The following is a 16,639-nucleotide window of genomic DNA, read 5'->3' as shown; positions in this document are numbered from 1 at the left end:
AGTAGTGAAAAACGAAAATGGCTGCCATTCACTACCAGAGCATGTCACCTGCACTAGTATATGCTCTACCTTTTACATACACTGCACCCTGCCCCGGGGGGGTACCTTGGGCCTTCCATAGGGGTGTCTTATGTGCATGAAAAGGGAAGGGTTAGGCCTGGTCAGTGGGGACACTGACCAGGAGGACATGGCAGTTCTAAACTGCACACAGGCACTGCAGTGTCAGGCCTGAGACATCATTTTAGGGCTACTCCTGTGGGTGGCACAATCAGTGCTGCAGGCCCACTAGTAGCATTTGTCATCACCAGCCCTGGCACACTCAGTGCACTTTACTAGGGACTTCATGGTGATACAAATATGCCAAACATGTATATCCAATCAGAATAACAATTTATATAGGGAGCACTTACACTCTGGCACTGATCAGCAGTGGCAGAGTGTCCAAAGCATCTAAACCAGCAAAAACGAAATCCAGCACAGCATCAAAAATACAGGAGGTAGAGGCAAAAAGATAGGGGAAACCACGCCAAAGATGCCAAGTCTAACAGGTACCAAGTTAAAAAAATAAAAAAAATATAGTAATACTATTACAAAATGTGCTGCACTATGTCACATAATTTGCCTTTTGTGGAAGCATAATTTACTCAACCCTGTCATATATTTTAGCCCACTCCTACTGCGTAATTCCAGTGGCCCTGCTTAAAAACTCTGCTAGAAAACAGACATTTGAGATGAGAATGTCTGAGAGTAAATTTGTTATTCACTTTCAGTGATTCAGTGTACGTTTGCTTATAAATAGAATTGTAAGGAATACTTATTTTTCTCAGTTTTTTAACTGCATATGTTTGTTTGGTTCTGGATTCTTGTAAATATCCTTTGAATCAATTAGGATTATCAATGAGGAAACAGTTGTACAAACTGCATGGTGCCTTGGATTTTGTGGCTTGCGCATATGAAGGCAACAATACATATTGTCCATCAGTCAATGCGGACAGGAGCACACCAGCAGTAGGGAGACCCACATGTTCATGGGGTGTGGCATATGCAAATACATCCTGCCCCATTTCCATATTTATTACTGTATAATATTTTGTTATCATAATGCCAGCTAATAGGAAATACTTCAACCAGCCAACCGGTCCTAGGATGCTTGTTTCCAGTCCAGACAGGACCTGGCATGGCAGTTCGGGCTGGTCTGTTCCCATTGGGGCGCAGGGTCAAGACTGATTTGCATATGGCTGGGCCCAAACTGGAATGGCATGGTGAGCAAAAAAACGATGGATTTAGGCCCAGATCTCTGTACTGGGGTGAATGTATGACATTGTTCTGCATTCTGTCCGTCAATTGTTCTTTTTGCATTTGTCGCCCCGAGTGGGACGGGTATGCCCAGACGTGGGTCCCGTGCTCTCCATGCCACTGGAGTCAAGCTATCCTGGCTGATGATGGTTGAAAGCCCGAAACCGGCCCTAGGATTCTTGATTCCAGTCCAGGTCGGACCTAGCATGGCAGTTCTGGCTGAACTGTTCCCATTGGGGCGCAGGGTCAAGACTGATTTGCATATGGCTGGGTCCAAACTGGAATGGCATGGTGAGAAAAAAAACGATGGATTTAGGCCCAGATCTCTCTACTGGGGTGAATTCCATTGTTTTGCATTCTGACCATCAATTGTTCTTTTTGCATTATCCATACATCACCTTTCCCCAACATCATCAGTCGTACTTCGTAATTCTGTAGTTTCTCCGACTGGACCTACTTTAGGGGCGCCTGCTGGTTGCTTCCACCATATCCATGCTGCTAGTCCACCAGGGGCACACAAAAGCCTGGTCCTGTACATTCCTAGCAAGTGTCCCATCTTCACCAAACACCTATCACACTCTTAGAGTCCTACTCCTCTCCCTTAACAAGACCGTAAAATGGAGCATCAACACATTTGAGTTCTAACACACAAACACATGCTGATTTTGGTAATCCTTTTTTTGTTGTTGCTTAAATTGCTTTTTTTGCCACTTCGTAGACAATATATCATATTTGCTGAAATCTGATTTTGCAGGTTGTCTAGGCTAAGTGGTGGGATAGAGCACACGAGGACGTTTACAAATATGTGCTAGCTTACAACCATGGAAGAATACACAATCCTGACGGGTATTGGAGAGGGCTCGTTTGGAAGAGCTCTCCTGGTGCAGCATAAAAGCAGCAGCTGCAAGTATGTGATGAAGGAAATCAGGCTTCCGAAGGTATCTAAATGTTGTTACAATTTAATGAATCAGCTTAACAAATAGTGTTGTAATTCTCTCTCTGTGCTTTATTTCAATACAATTCATTTGACTTTTGCTATGTAATTGTTAAATATGAATTATTAAGTATGTAAAACAAACATAAAAGTGGCCAATTAAAGTAAAAAAAATGTTATGTACACATGCACAGACTGCAGATGATTTCCAAAAGTAAAATGGAAGCAATTGTTTCTTTGTGTGTGTAATGTATGCAGTAGTTACATCCACTATGCAGACACCTGCCTTTGTGCTGGTGGTCATGCCTCTGCTGGCCTGTGAAGCTATAATCTGCAGGATGGTACTTTCTGCCTTTTTACAGGCTCACACGCCCTACTGGACTTGACAACACGTGGTGGCACTTTTGTGTTGTAAGGAGCCGGCAGAAGGGACTATAACGACCAGATTAGTTCTTGACGCTCCTCCCAGGTCCTCTTCATGACCCCTTCTGCATAAACTCCGTTGGCTGCCCATCCGCCAGCGGATTGAGTTTAAAGTGTGTTGTGTAATCCACAGATGTCTTCATGGATCTGGCCCTAAATATCTGGCTGAATTATTTTGGCTGTATATTCCGACCCGCTCGTTGCGCTCTAGTAACCATTATTGCTTCAGGTCCCTCGTATTAAGAAAGCAAGACAAGGGGGTCGTGCCCTGTCCTACAAGGGCCCTACTCTGTGGAACACTTTGCCCCTCATCCTGAGACAAATTACTAATTATTATGCCTTCAAGAAATCCCTGAAGACACATCTGTTTCCTGCTGTGTAAGATCTAGGGCACTCTATGACTATGATTTCGATCTGGCATCTTGGAAGATCATAAGCGCGGAGATACCCTTTTAGGGTCGATTCCTGCGCTATAGAAGAACATAAAATAAAAAAAATAAACGACCATCCTAGAATGAGCCTCGATTAGTCTGCACATAATAGCATCCCTGTCATAAATTGGATATTCTTGGTATATTATGGCCAACTGACTGGTTTGTTGCCCTGGGGTATCGTGCCACCTTGGCATTATTTTTTTTTTTTTGAAAGACCTTTATTTACATTTGTACATTGACACAGCGCTTAGCCTACAACCCTGGGGGCCGGCCGCGATAAGTATAGCAACAAGCAACGGTACAGGAGATACATAGCCAATCAGCCGACACCCCTGAGGTCCGGCGGCGAAATATCGATGCATGCATATAGTTGCCAAGGTCGAAATCAGGATAGTCGATAGGTCTATGGAATTTTGTGTTTTTTATACTATAGTGCAGTGTTTATAGAAACTATCCGAAGAAAAACAAATGAAACAATAACATTCTTACAAGGCATAAGAGAATTGAGGGTACAGTCATGGGACCATGTTTCGGCGCTCAGTAATCATGTTATATACTTTGCAATTAGTTCTTCATGGGAAGGGGGCAGTGAGGAAACCTAAAACAATACAGTATCATTTAATAGGTGGAATGTCAATCAAGGGGACAAGGTTACGTCAGGGAACAGCTCTTGCGGGGGGGTACAGATATTGCCACGATAAGTGTTCCACTGAGACCAGATTCTACCCCATTTCTTGGGCCTACCACGTGACAGGTACACAGTCTTCTCACGAAACATGCACCAGTCCATGTTCTCTTCCCAGTGCGATACGGTTGGAGGCCTGGGGGAGCCCCGGAGCTGCGTGATATCTCGTTTGGCAATCATATTGCCTAAGGTGACCCAGGCGATCTGAGCAGAGTTGTAGTCATTGGGCTCCCAGACATTCAGGAGGCAGCGCATGGCTTCGGGCAGCAGCGCCACACCAGTAACCCTCTCCATCACACCATGCACACGGGACCAAAACTTGACCATATCCGGACACTCCCATAGAATGTGAAGGAAGGTACCAGTCATACCACATCCACGCTTACACAAAGCATCCAAAGTGTAACCCATGCGGACCAGACTCGGACCAGTGACATACACGCGGTGGAGGATCTTGAGTTGAACAAATCTGTGGCGAGAGGGTATAGCAACCTCTTTCGGTGAGGACAGAGCGGACTGCCAGTCCTCATCATGTATTTCTAGACCATCGGCAATCCATAATGCCCTCAGGCGCACAAGCAGGTCAGCCCTATTGTTGATCATCTTCTTGTAAATCAGTGAAACCGTGCTATCGGGCACATATCCATCCAGTATGCGATCCTCCAGGGGTGAGGATTCGGGGATGTCTGTGCCAACAGCGAAGACTGACAACAGGTCGTGCCGGACCTGAGCGTACCTGAAGTATTCTCTGTCCCCGAGTTCATACTCTATTTTGAGCGCCTCAAAGGTCTTAACGTCACCTTTAGACCAAAGATCCCCCACCCTAGAGATCCCTATCAAATCCCATTTAGCAAATCCTTTCGTTCGCCATAGGTTACCCAGACTTTCAGAGTCATACAACGGGGTCGCACGAGTTAGTCTGTCATTCCATCCCAGAGCTGCATTCGCATCATGCCCCACACGCACAGCAATTTTAGTGGGTCCTGCAAGTGTTCTGATGAGCCTCTTGGAGTACAGTGCCCTATTGAAAGTCCCCCCCGGTAGAAGATGCTTATCCATGGCAAAGGCCGGGGCAGGTCCGGGGGCATATGTTGCGTGGTTAACCGCACTCAGCTGGGAGGCCCAGTAGTAGCGTCTGATGTCGGGAAGGGCAATGCCCCCGTCATACCACGGAAGCGTGAGTTTAGACAGGGCTTTGCGAGCACGGCCGTCCCAGACGAGTTGCCGCTGTAAACTCTCCACCTCTCGGAAATAACTCGAGGGGACAAGGTCAAGGGAGTTCTGGAGAGCATACAAAAATCTAGGCAGCGACATCATTTTGAATAGAGCCGCACGACCGAGCGGTGACAGTGGCAGGCGACGCCAGCGTGTAACATCTAGCTTAAGTCGTTGAAGAGGGGGCAGTAGATTACGCTCATGGCGAACGGCAGGGTCCAAGGAGATATGTATTCCCAGGTATTTGAAGCCAGTCTCAGATACTTGAATTGGAAATCTACGTGGCAACGGGGGAAAACCACCAGCCAAAACATAGACACAGGATTTGGTCCAATTGATAATGAGACCCGAGTTCTTCCCGAAGGATGCAAGAACGTCGAAGAGCACATTCAGGGACTTCTTAGGGGAGGTAAGATATAGAAGGATGTCATCTGCGTATAGCGAGATACGATCCTCGAAGTCAGGAGTCCACCGAATGCCCTTTATAGAAGGTTCCCATCGGAGCCATTCCGCCAACGGCTCTAGCGCGAGGGCGAAGAGCAATGGGGACAACGGACAACCCTGCCGAGTGCCGTGTTCGAGTGTGAAAACTCCGGACACCTTCCCGTTAACCACCACCTGGGCGAGGGGCATCTCATAAAGAAGTTTCACCCACGCGATGAACCCGGGACCGAACCCAAATTTTGTGAGGGCCGCCCAAAGATAGGGCCATTCGATGGTATCAAAAGCCATGGTTGCGTCCAAAGAAGCCAAAATGGCCGGCTCATCAAGAGTCCCGGCCCTCGCGAGAACTCCGTGGAGTCTCCGAAGATTAAGGGCGGTGTTTCGATGAGGAATGAAACCCGACTGATCCGGATGGATCAAGTCTCCAATCACCTTAATCAAACGATTAGCTAACAGTTTAGCTAGAATTTTGGGTTCGGCGTTAAGAAGGGATATGGGTCTATACGAGGCACACCGATCTCGAGGCTTACCCTCCTTATAAATTACCACGATGGTGGCAAGTCGCTGATCAGCGGGAAGAGAACCCGAGTCCAAGGCCTCAAGGAACATGCCCTTCAAGTAGGGCGCCATTTTGTCGGGTCATAGTTTGTAAAGTTCGATGGGTAATCCATTGGGGCCCATGGCTTTACCGGAGCGTAGGGAGCGTATGGCCCCCGCCACTTCGTCCGCCGTAAGGGGCGCATCCATAAGGTCCCTGTCCTCCTCAGAAAGACAGGGCAATGCAATGTCACGGAGCAACAGCCGGGAGTCCTCCTCCTCCCTATCGCAGACCGATGCATACACTGTTCTGAAATGGTCGGCAAAGCACTCAACAATCCCAGCCGGGTCAGTGACACACTCTCCATCAAGCCTCTCAATCACAGGGACAACACGATTCACTCTTTCTTTCTTGTCCAACCACGCAATCAATTTACCAGCCTTGTCATCCACATCATACAACCTGCCCTGCTGCTCTCTGCTCATCACCTTCGCAGCATCAGTGACAACAGCTCGATAGTCGGCCTGTTTCAGGCTGAGTGAATGAAGTTTTGGGCGTGTCACCCCTGTATCAAGGTCACCCTCCAGTGCAGTTATCTCAGATTCGAGGCGCACAAGCTCCTCATTCTTTGCTTTTTTGGCAGCAGCAATAAGCGAAAGAGAGCGGCCACGGATAACAGTTTTGAAGGCCTCCCACAGTGAAACAGAAGAAGAAACAGAACCCACATTTTCATTGAAGTAATGGTCCATGGCTTTAACAAGTTCGGAACGGGTTTTGGGGTTACGAAGGTACCAAGGGTTGATAGGAGCAATTCTGCCTACACTACCCACCCCTACCACAAACCGAAGCCACAATGGGGAATGGTCAGAAATACCCCATGGAAGATGGCGGACTTCGCTGATGGACGTGGCCTGGTCAGATGGCATGAGAAAATAATCCAGTCTGGAGAGGCTACCATGTACCCCAGAGTGAAAGGTGTATTGAAGCTGTGATGGGTGCATCAATCTCCAACTATCAATAAGCCCAAAGGTATCTAGAAAGTCGCTCAGCCACATGTGAGATTTATGCAGGTCCCTGGGAGGAAAGCGATCAGCTGTACCGGAAACAACAGAGTTAAAATCCCCACCGAGGATAAGGAGACCCTCAGGCAGTCCCAAGATGACCCTGCACAAATCGGCGTATGTGGAGGCCTGTAGGCCCGGGGGGGCTTATATCGTAAGAATAGACAGTGTCTTCCCTTCCCATCTACCCGTGAGTGCGGCATAACGCCCCCTATCATCAAGTATGACTGTATCAATTTCCAGGGGGAGAGAAGACCGAATAAGAATGCCAACTCCCCTGGAGCCAGAGGTGAAGCCAGAATGAACAACTAGGCGGTAACCACGCCTGTTCATGGCTCGACACGTATTCCATATAAGATGCGTTTCCTGTAGAAGAACAACATCAGGGGAGTGGCGTCTGAGGAACTGCAACACTACCCCTCGTTTTATCCTGTCTCCCAATCCATTAACATTCCATGATAAGAGTCTCAACTCACCACCCCCCATCCCTTAGAAGAAGTCAAGCACCATGCACACGGAACCCCAAGACCGAAACAGTTAGAAAAAACAATTTGATGCCTTGTGGAAAGAAACAACAAAACAAACACCCCCCCACCACCCCCCAAGACGAACCTGTTACAACACCCCCCACCCTGCACCCCTGCATAAGACTCAAAAGCCACCCCAACTCGCAGTGTGCCTGTCGCCCCTTCAAACCCCATGCTACACGAAGAACCCCGGAGGAGAAAGAGTCCCCTTTCACACCCGCCACCCTCAGGCCAACAAATAAGGAAAACAAAAGAATCATTGTTCAAACTCCGCTGAAGAGGTTATAAAGCTCAGACGTCCGGTCCCACAAGTCACTCTTGCTCCGGCGAACCACCATCGGCGCCGCCGGGGTGCTCGGCACGATCATCCCTATTTGGCAAAGAGTCAAGCCAGTCACTGACACTGTCCGGTCGGTCGAAGAAAAACTTTCGTTCCCCGTACTCAATACGAAGTCTGGAGGGAAACAACATGGCGTACTTGAGGCCCAAGTCCCGCAACCGTCTCTTAACTCCCTGGAATCCCATTCTCTGCCTCTGAACAAACGGGGTAAAGTCTGGGTAGAAGTTCACAGTGGCGTTCTCGAACTGCACAGGGCCCTTCTCCCGAGAAGCTTGCAGGATGGCGTCTCTGTCCCTGAAATGGATCAGCCTGGCAACGATAGGTCTCGGGGGGGCCCCCGGCTTAGCCTTCCCGCCTGGAACTCGATGAGCGCGCTCGACCGCAAAGAATTTAGTGAGTCCAGCGGGAGCTAGATAATTGGAAACTAGGTCTTCCACCAGGAGGTCGGTTGCTGCAGATTCGGGATTTTCCGGGACCCCGATTATACGCACATTATTGCGGCAGGCCCTATTTTCGTAGTCCTCCAGACGACGAGTCATCGTCTCATGGGAAGAACGCAAGTTCCCGATCTCAGTCTGGATGTCGGTAACATCAGTCGTCAGACTGGAAGTCTTGAGGTCCAGCGCCTTGACCCTCTCGTTGGTCTTCGCCAGATCCGCTCGAATCAACGTTACATCCACCGCCACCATGTCGATTTTGGAGGCAAGAGCCTCATATTGCTGTCCCATGGAGGCCTTCATACTGTTAATGGCTCCCATGACATCTTGCAGCGACACTTCCGACGTAGCAGCGGAGGCAGCCTTAGGATCATCAGGCGTACGGCCAGCACTACTGGGAGAACCCTTCACTTGGGAGTAGTGGTCCATAATGTTGGTCTGGGTCTGGCCCACACGGTATGGCGGCTTAGTCTTGCGTTTCTCCGCTTCGGTTTTGGTGGCCATATTGGGGAACAGACCCCGAAGGGGCCCGCGCGACCTGGTGAAAATGGCCGGCAGCAATATGGCAAAAGACGGTGAAACTAGCCAAAAACCAGCATAGATGCCAATATTGAGGGATAGCCAGGCAATGAGAATGCACCTCACTGGCACAGGAGAACCCAACAGGGTCAAGTGGAGACCCGAGCAGTTAGTCGGTCAGTCCGAGTCGAGAGCAGGAAAACGAAACCGAAAGTTGGGCAGCGACCCTCCAGAGGGGGAGATCCTTCCAGCCGTTGTTGTTCAACTGCTCTCTGCCCTGTACCGTAGCCAAGTCCCCGGTCTCGTCCCGGGGTGGGCCCCAAAGTCCAGGACGACGTAGAAGTGGATCCCGGCGTCCGAATCAGAATGTTCGAAGGATAGTAAGATCAGCCAGAGCTGGTCGTCAAAAGCCCATCTTCAAATTCAGGATAAATTCAGGATTTCTGCGAAGGGCGGTGCAGGGTCTCGGGAGCTCTGTGCTCACGCGACCATCTTGAATGCTCTCGAAGCTCCTCCTCCCACCTTGGCATTATTGTGGCCGGGACTATTGTGTGCATTTTTGGCATTCTAGTGGCAAATCAATCATACTGATGTTAATCGCTGGTGTAATGGTGGCCTTGGTTTAAGGTCACCAACTTTGGAATATTGTGGATATGATTTGTTTAGTGAGGGTCATTTTAAGCACTGTGTGACTTTCCTTGCCATATTGATAGTGATGGCCACTCCTTGCATGTGCCTTTGGCTGCAAAAAAACGATTGTGGCATACAGTGTGTATCCTTGGCATCTGGTAACTACCACTGTTAAAGGTGGGTATACCTAGCATGTAACTATTACATATGGGCTTGTGAGGGAGAATCCGTCCACATGAAGCAGTAGCACATTTGAGTAGGTGGTGAAATAACATGCTGATGTTTGGGAACAAAAATATTTTTTAAAATTAGAGGTTCTTATTTTCTGGGGAGAACCCTTTGAAATTAATGATGTTCATTTGTGTAGATATAATGAACAATAACAATCCCAGGCAATCTAAAATATGAAACAAGCAATGTGGACCAGCAAGTAATAAAATAAACTTTACGAAGAAATATTTTCTTTGTATAAGAATCACAAATTTTAATTATTTCAATCAAAATACAAATTCGTTAAAAATTGATAAAACTTTGCAATATGTCAAAATGTACATAAATCATATAGAAACCATCACCATTTAAACTTCATTTGATCAGGATATATGATTTATGTACATTTTGACATATTGCAAAGTTTTATCAATTTTTAACGAATTTGTATTTTGATTGAAATAATTAAAATTTGTGATTCTTATACAAAGAAAATATTTCTTCGTAAAGCTTATTTTAATACTTGCTGGTCCACATTGCTTGTTTCATATTTTAGATTGCCTGGGGTTGTTATTTTTCATTATATGTTTTACCCTGACCCAGGAATTTGATCCACATTCAGGGGGTCCTTGTTACTTTTGAGTTCATTTGTGTAGAGGCAGTTGAGTTTATTTACTCAAAATGAAAGTTGATGTTGCACAGCAACATGTGTGTTTTCTGAAAATTTTAAACTGCTGTTTGACGAAAAATAAGTTTATCTGGGGAAAAAACAAAAACTTGTTTCTGGTGGAAAATGTGTGCGGAAACAAATATTGCCTTTCTTTAATCTCTTTAGAATTGGTATTTTCTCGGATTCCATGCTCAGAAGGGCACATTTGTTGCAGATCTTTTATCTAGCGTGAAAGTATTTAGTAATCTACATTTATACAGATTTTATAATAATAGCTTCATTACTGCAGCCTGAACGGGTATGATTTCTGTGACCAGAAGGGTAACTGGGGTATCCGAGCCTGTGCGGTATATCTGGCCTCAGTGGATCCTCCATTATCTGTGGTTTAGGATTGTGAGATATATCTTATGTGAAACCTTTCATTATCTCACCATGCCCCTTCGGAATATGCATTCAGCCATTCTATAAAACTCAGAATCTACTTGGAAGGGGCATGGCAGAAACATTAATGAAGGTAGAAGTTAGAGGAGAAGAAGTGTGTTACTAATCTTATTTTATAAAATGTTACCTTTTCACTAATTTGTGTTCGGCCTTTAGGTTATTTATCTTAACTACATTTTCGTTTGATTAGCTGTTGTACACATGCCATATAAAACGTCTATTGGGATGCCTTGTTCCTTAGGCCGAGCTACCAAGAGTGAGACATGGAGAAACCAGTGTAATTCTGTAGGTTAGACTGTTTTGATTTTAGAGGCTATTAGCCATAGCACACTTTCAGACTGATGCCACACTCCCAAGCCTTACTTGGGTTCAATAACAAACAAGCATTTTCAATGCAATAGGTCTAGCATTTGTGAGCGTTTAAGCTATTGGCATTGTAAATGACAATGCCTTTTATTTATGTGTTTTTTAAAGCAACACAGATATAAAAGGCATTGTCATTTTTAATGGCAATAGCTCAAACTCTCGCAAATGCGAGGCCACTAATGGTGGCTGTGCCCCTTTCTTTAGACGCTGCTCGTATCAGGTGACAGCGAGCAGTGTCTAAAGAAAGTGAAGTCGCGTATGGTGCGCTTTCACCCAGAGCAAACAAAAATTCATTAATTTAAAAGGTTCTGTAGCACATCCGTTAAAGTGAAAGCAGCCCGCGCTGTAAATTGAATAAACGTGACCGCTATTGTGTACAAGGCCCGCGCTGTAAATGAAATAATTAAATAAGCGCGGCCCCTATAGTTAAAGGAGCCCGCTTATAATTTAAATACAAATAAAATAAAAGCAGGCGGCCTGCTGCGATGTCGTGAGTGGAATAAGGGAAGATCATTAAAGAATTTAGTGCTCACCGATTTATAAAGCAGACCGAGCAACAACACAAGTAAAAAGTCTAGTTGTTATGGGAGGATACAAATGCAGACAGGGCGGTGCCAAGGAGGGACTACTAAACCTATTCACAAATGAAGAGCAATGATTTCGCTAGGACAGTAACAGGAGGCAATTAAAATTATGGGTGAGAAATGGGCGGAGCTTCTGTGCCATATCTCAATACAACATGCCTTGCAGAGCAGCGCATGTGCTGCCCAGACTCGACCTAAAAAGAAGGATTTTGCAAAGTAGACTTCACCCACCCTATTCATCCATAAACCATCCCACGTATTCACGCCATAAAATGGTGCCCAATTATAACAAGAAATAGGATAGTAAACAATCTGTGTGTGTGTGTGTATATCTATATATACATATATTTATATGTATACATCCATGTATACATATATGTTGTTGTATAAATGTAGCTATTGGTGTGTTGTATCAGAGATCTCAACATTCAAACAAAAATGGTCTCTCCAGTGAAAATTGATGGGTTCAGTGTTGATTTATAATTGTTTATGAACTTGCCCCTATAGTATACTGCAGTTGCTCTGTAGCACCCAGGTTGCGTGGGGTTACTTGGGAATACCCCCTTTTTAGGCTTCACCTGCACAGGGCTTGCACTGTGCTTGTGAAATATATTGTTTTTAATATAAACTTATAAGGGGCTTACATTCTGCCCCCTCTCTTTCCTGGCATTTCTTTGGTTCCTGTGCTTGCCACTTGATTTCTCTCAATTTCTGTTGGCTGTAGCATTTTTTCCTGCATTTATCAATGTTGGTTACTGGTTTGCTTCTCTTATCAGTTTCCTGTAGTCGAAATACGTTAACATCTGCTTTGGTGGAACTATTTTTCATAAAGTTTTGTCTCTCTCTTCTTTTTAATCTTGCAGCAGATTTATATTGTACAGCGTATAACCAGGAGATATTAAGTGATTTGCCCAGTTTCACAGGATGTTGCGCTGCTGAGACTCGAACCGGGATCACCAGCTCTTGAGTCAGCAGTTCTGGCCGCTGTGCCACATCCTTTCCACTCCAGTGATACTTGTAAGGGAGCTATTTCCTCCCTACCGGACAGTGATTGATAAAAACAGCTTATTATTCAACACATAGGCAAAATCGATGCATTATCAATGCTTGTTCTATATGGTCTTGCAAACTTGAGCAAGGTAGCATGGGTTCCCCGCAGTTAGTTTACGTTTAGAATACAATATAGTCATTATGGTCTACATCATGAGACACAAAGTTAAACATGGCTATTGGCTGGAACAACTTTGCGCACAAGAAAAGGCTGTAGGGCAACTAAACAGTATTCTGCCCAAAACACTAGCTGCTTGGTATTTTAAGGCATGACTGAAAATTAAAAAAAAAATTGAATTTCATGAAAATGTAACATCCGATTCAACCAGCTTCATTACTTTTTTTCCTGCTTTCCACTAGATAAGGTTATGTTACTTTTGCCTGTGCTTTCAATGATGAATGTGATTTTAAGACTACTGTTCAGTGTCCGATTAGGGTTGTGACTCCCTTACATCTATGTAAATAGATATGCCGCAATTCTGTACTTTTGTAAAAACAGGCTACTAATCTTTTTTATAATAATATTTATATTTTCAGTCCCAATGTGGCATCCATGACAGTAGACGGGAAGCAATTCTTTTGGCCAAAATGAAGCACCCCAACATTGTTGATTTTAAGGAGTCATTTGAAGGTATGTACAACCAAGAAGAAGAAGAACTAGCGTTGCTAGAAACTGTCAGAAAATCTTATCTCTCTGATTATTTCTTGATTGCATATTTCTGCTATATTTTTTCAGCTGATGGACATCTATATATAGTTATGGAATATTGTGACGGCGGTGATCTCCTACAGGCAATCAAAAAGCAGAGAGGAAATCTGTTTCCTGAAAATAAGGTTTGACCACAATTATACATTTCACCAAATTAACACAAATGATATAATCTAAAGCTATACATTTAATACATCTTGAAAGCTCGCTATCTGTTGTTCATTAATATTTTATTACTGTGCATCTTGAATGGTCATTTAACACCTAGGGGTCCTTTAGGATGACGGGCGGATTTTGCCCGCCCGTCATCCCAGCGTGAATCGGGACCACCCGCCATAAGGGCGGGGGTCCCGGGGGTGCCATTAGGATGTCCTGTATTTTCAGCATTGTGGCGGGCAGTGCTCTCTGCACCGCCCGCCACAATGCTGAAAATGCACTTTCACATTGTCATTTGCAAAGCGGCAGGCACCGCGCGGTGCCTGCCGCTTTGCAAATGACAATGAAGGGGGTACCACAGGTACCCCCCATGTGCATCCCCCATCTGTACTTCACTCTGGGGGCCCGCAGGGGGCCCCCAGAGTGAAGACCGCATGCCTTTCCGTTGCGGCAGCGCTGCCACGGAAAGGCATCTCACAAAGCCCATTGTAATATGGCTGGCGGTGTCTAATAGATACCACCACCATATTAAACATTTTCCGCCCCGGCCGCAAGGCGACCGGGGCGGAAAAGTGGCGGGCGGTGTTTTGCTCCACTGCGGTCCCCCCCGCCATCGTAATATGGCGGGGGGGGAATTCAGGGAAGGATGTCGGGCGGATTGCCCCCGCAAGGCTGGCGGCAGCCACCGCCAGCCTGGCGGGGGCAATCCGCCCGACATCCTAATGGACCCCCTAATCTCTTGGAAAAGTTGTGAACAACAGTCTGATTCTTCTGCGTATGTGTACTCTGCAGATCTCCATTTGAACGGCAGTTATTTATCTCCTTATGACATTTTGAAATAATTATGTTCTTTATACAATATCTCAAAAAGTGCTTATGTTGCATGTTTTAGGTTTCCGTTTTAGAAGAACCCCAGTCCTATGCCTATTTAGCATTTTGTTATTTGTGCGTTGTGAAATGGCTGATTTGTGTTAGTTCACAAATTACGGGGGGAGCCGACATGGGTTCCACCAAGTAGCACAGCCACCGAGGCTATGAATCCAAAGAATCAAACCATTTTTTTAAATCTTCAATTTAATCAATTATTTTTCATTCCATTCTTCTTTTTTCACCTTAGTTATTCGATTTGTTTGATTCATATTCGCTGTTTGGTGTTACTTTCATAAAATTTCAAAAGCACAGGTAGCGTTCCTCATGTCATGATTTATTTAAAAACAACCCAATGCATTTCGGGAAGATATTCCCTTCGTCAGGGGAATCTAAAAGAATGAAATTAACACGAATATTTAGTCCATCTACTCTGGCGAAATAATACTCTTAACATAAATAAAAACTGAATTTCACATAAAACTGAGTCCATCTTTTATACATGAAAATATTGATTGCCCTCAAGTGCAAATTCAAAAGTTACGATTTAATCATACCCACAAACTGAAAAAAATTCTTAGAAGAACTAGCAAATCAACTCCCATCACTCCCGCAATACCTGCATTCTTTCCAACCCTTTGTTTAAAGATGATATGCCTCCGGTATTCTCCCCCAACTTGCGAGTGATTGTAAACATCAGTTCATCAGCGTTCAGACTAACCCAAGCGAGATTATGCTTTTCATGACATCTGGTCCCTTTTCTACTCCTCACTTAATTAAACAAACGTAACAATCTCTATTACATCTTCATATTGTTACTCAGCATGCCGAGGCCTGCGCGTTTCGCTTTAAGCATGAACAAATTCTATCAGAGAAGTGCCAGTTTTTATATTTGCCCGCCCTCTAAAACCACCCCCAGGTGAGACTATCATATCTATACCGGAGTTAAAAACAAAGCTAAAAGACGGACTCTAAACTCTTCCCCTTTCTCCCACACAACTACACATCCCATAATGCAGTATGCTCCTTCCTTCACATAATGTTATTTTCCATTGCTTGTCTATTCCTACATGACACCAAACTAGTGTTGCTGCCAATAAAACTCAGTAACGTCCTTTATCAACATCTACTGCGGTTTCATGCTGAATTGCAACATTCCATCATTGCGACCATAATAGTTAGTTTTACTCATTTTCCTCGTTTTAACGAACTGCTTAAATTCATTCTAATCGCCATGGCTGGGGCCCTACACCTGTGCAGATCGTCAAAAGTTATATGATAGTCATTGCTTTATTGTTATGCCATTTTCCTTTTTTCCTTTTCATCATGGGTGCTGCCTCATCAGGTTGAGACGAAAACATTCATAGAAGATAAGTGGGGTGGTGAGATGCACACCAAAGCATCACGTTTTTTCTTTATTAATCCTTATTTAATCCTTATTGCATTACTGAGCGTGCACACTTGTTCCGCGCTTCGTCTCATTGCTCTGCAATTTCACAAATTACGGGGGGGAGCCGACATAGGTTTCACCAAGTTGCACAGCCACCGAGGCTATGAATCCAAAGAATCAAACCATTTTTTTGAATCTTCAATTTAATCAATTATTTTTCATTCCATTCTTCTTGTTTTCACCTTAGTTATTCAATTTGTTTTATTCATATTCGCTGTTTGGTGTTACTTTCATAAAACTTCAAAAGCACAGGTAGCGTTCCTCATGTCATGATTTATTTAAAAACAACTCAATGCATTTCGGGAAGATATTCCCTTTGTCAGGGGCATCTAAAAGAATGAAATTAACACGAATATTTAGTCCATCTACTTTGGCGAAATAATGCTCTTGTACTGGGGTGAATGTATGACATTGTTCTGCATTCTGTCCGTCAAGCATTCTTTTTGCATTTGTCGCCCCGAGTGGGACGGGTATGCCCAGACGTGGGTCCCGTGCTTTCCATTCCACTGGAGTCAAGCTATCCTGGCTGATGAGGGTTGAAAGCCCGAAACCGGTCCTAGGATTCTTGTTTCCAGTCCAGGGAGGACCTAGCATGGCAGTTCTGGCTGGACTGTTCCCATTGGGGCGCATGGTCAAGACTGATTTGCATATGG

General features: G+C 45.0%; 1 protein-coding gene across 1 annotated transcript in view; it reads left to right on the top strand.

Moving 5' to 3' along the window:
• LOC144772734 (serine/threonine-protein kinase Nek3-like) overlaps nt 1–16,639 on the top strand; it is a 263,235-nt gene that overhangs the window by 66,513 nt on the left and 180,083 nt on the right. The window contains exons 2-4 of the mRNA XM_078657269.1: nt 2,051–2,234; nt 13,342–13,435; nt 13,541–13,638. Of these exons, the coding sequence (XP_078513395.1) occupies nt 2,118–2,234; nt 13,342–13,435; nt 13,541–13,638 (309 nt within the window). The 5' untranslated portion in view covers nt 2,051–2,117. The remainder of the gene's footprint in view (nt 1–2,050; nt 2,235–13,341; nt 13,436–13,540; nt 13,639–16,639) is intronic.

The sequence above is a fragment of the Lissotriton helveticus genome, chromosome 8 (genome assembly GCF_964261635.1).
Source record: "Lissotriton helveticus chromosome 8, aLisHel1.1, whole genome shotgun sequence".
Classification (NCBI taxonomy): Eukaryota; Metazoa; Chordata; class Amphibia; order Caudata; family Salamandridae; genus Lissotriton; species Lissotriton helveticus.
Note: the sequence above shows the minus strand (reverse complement) of the source record. Positions and strands in the feature narration are given on the sequence as shown.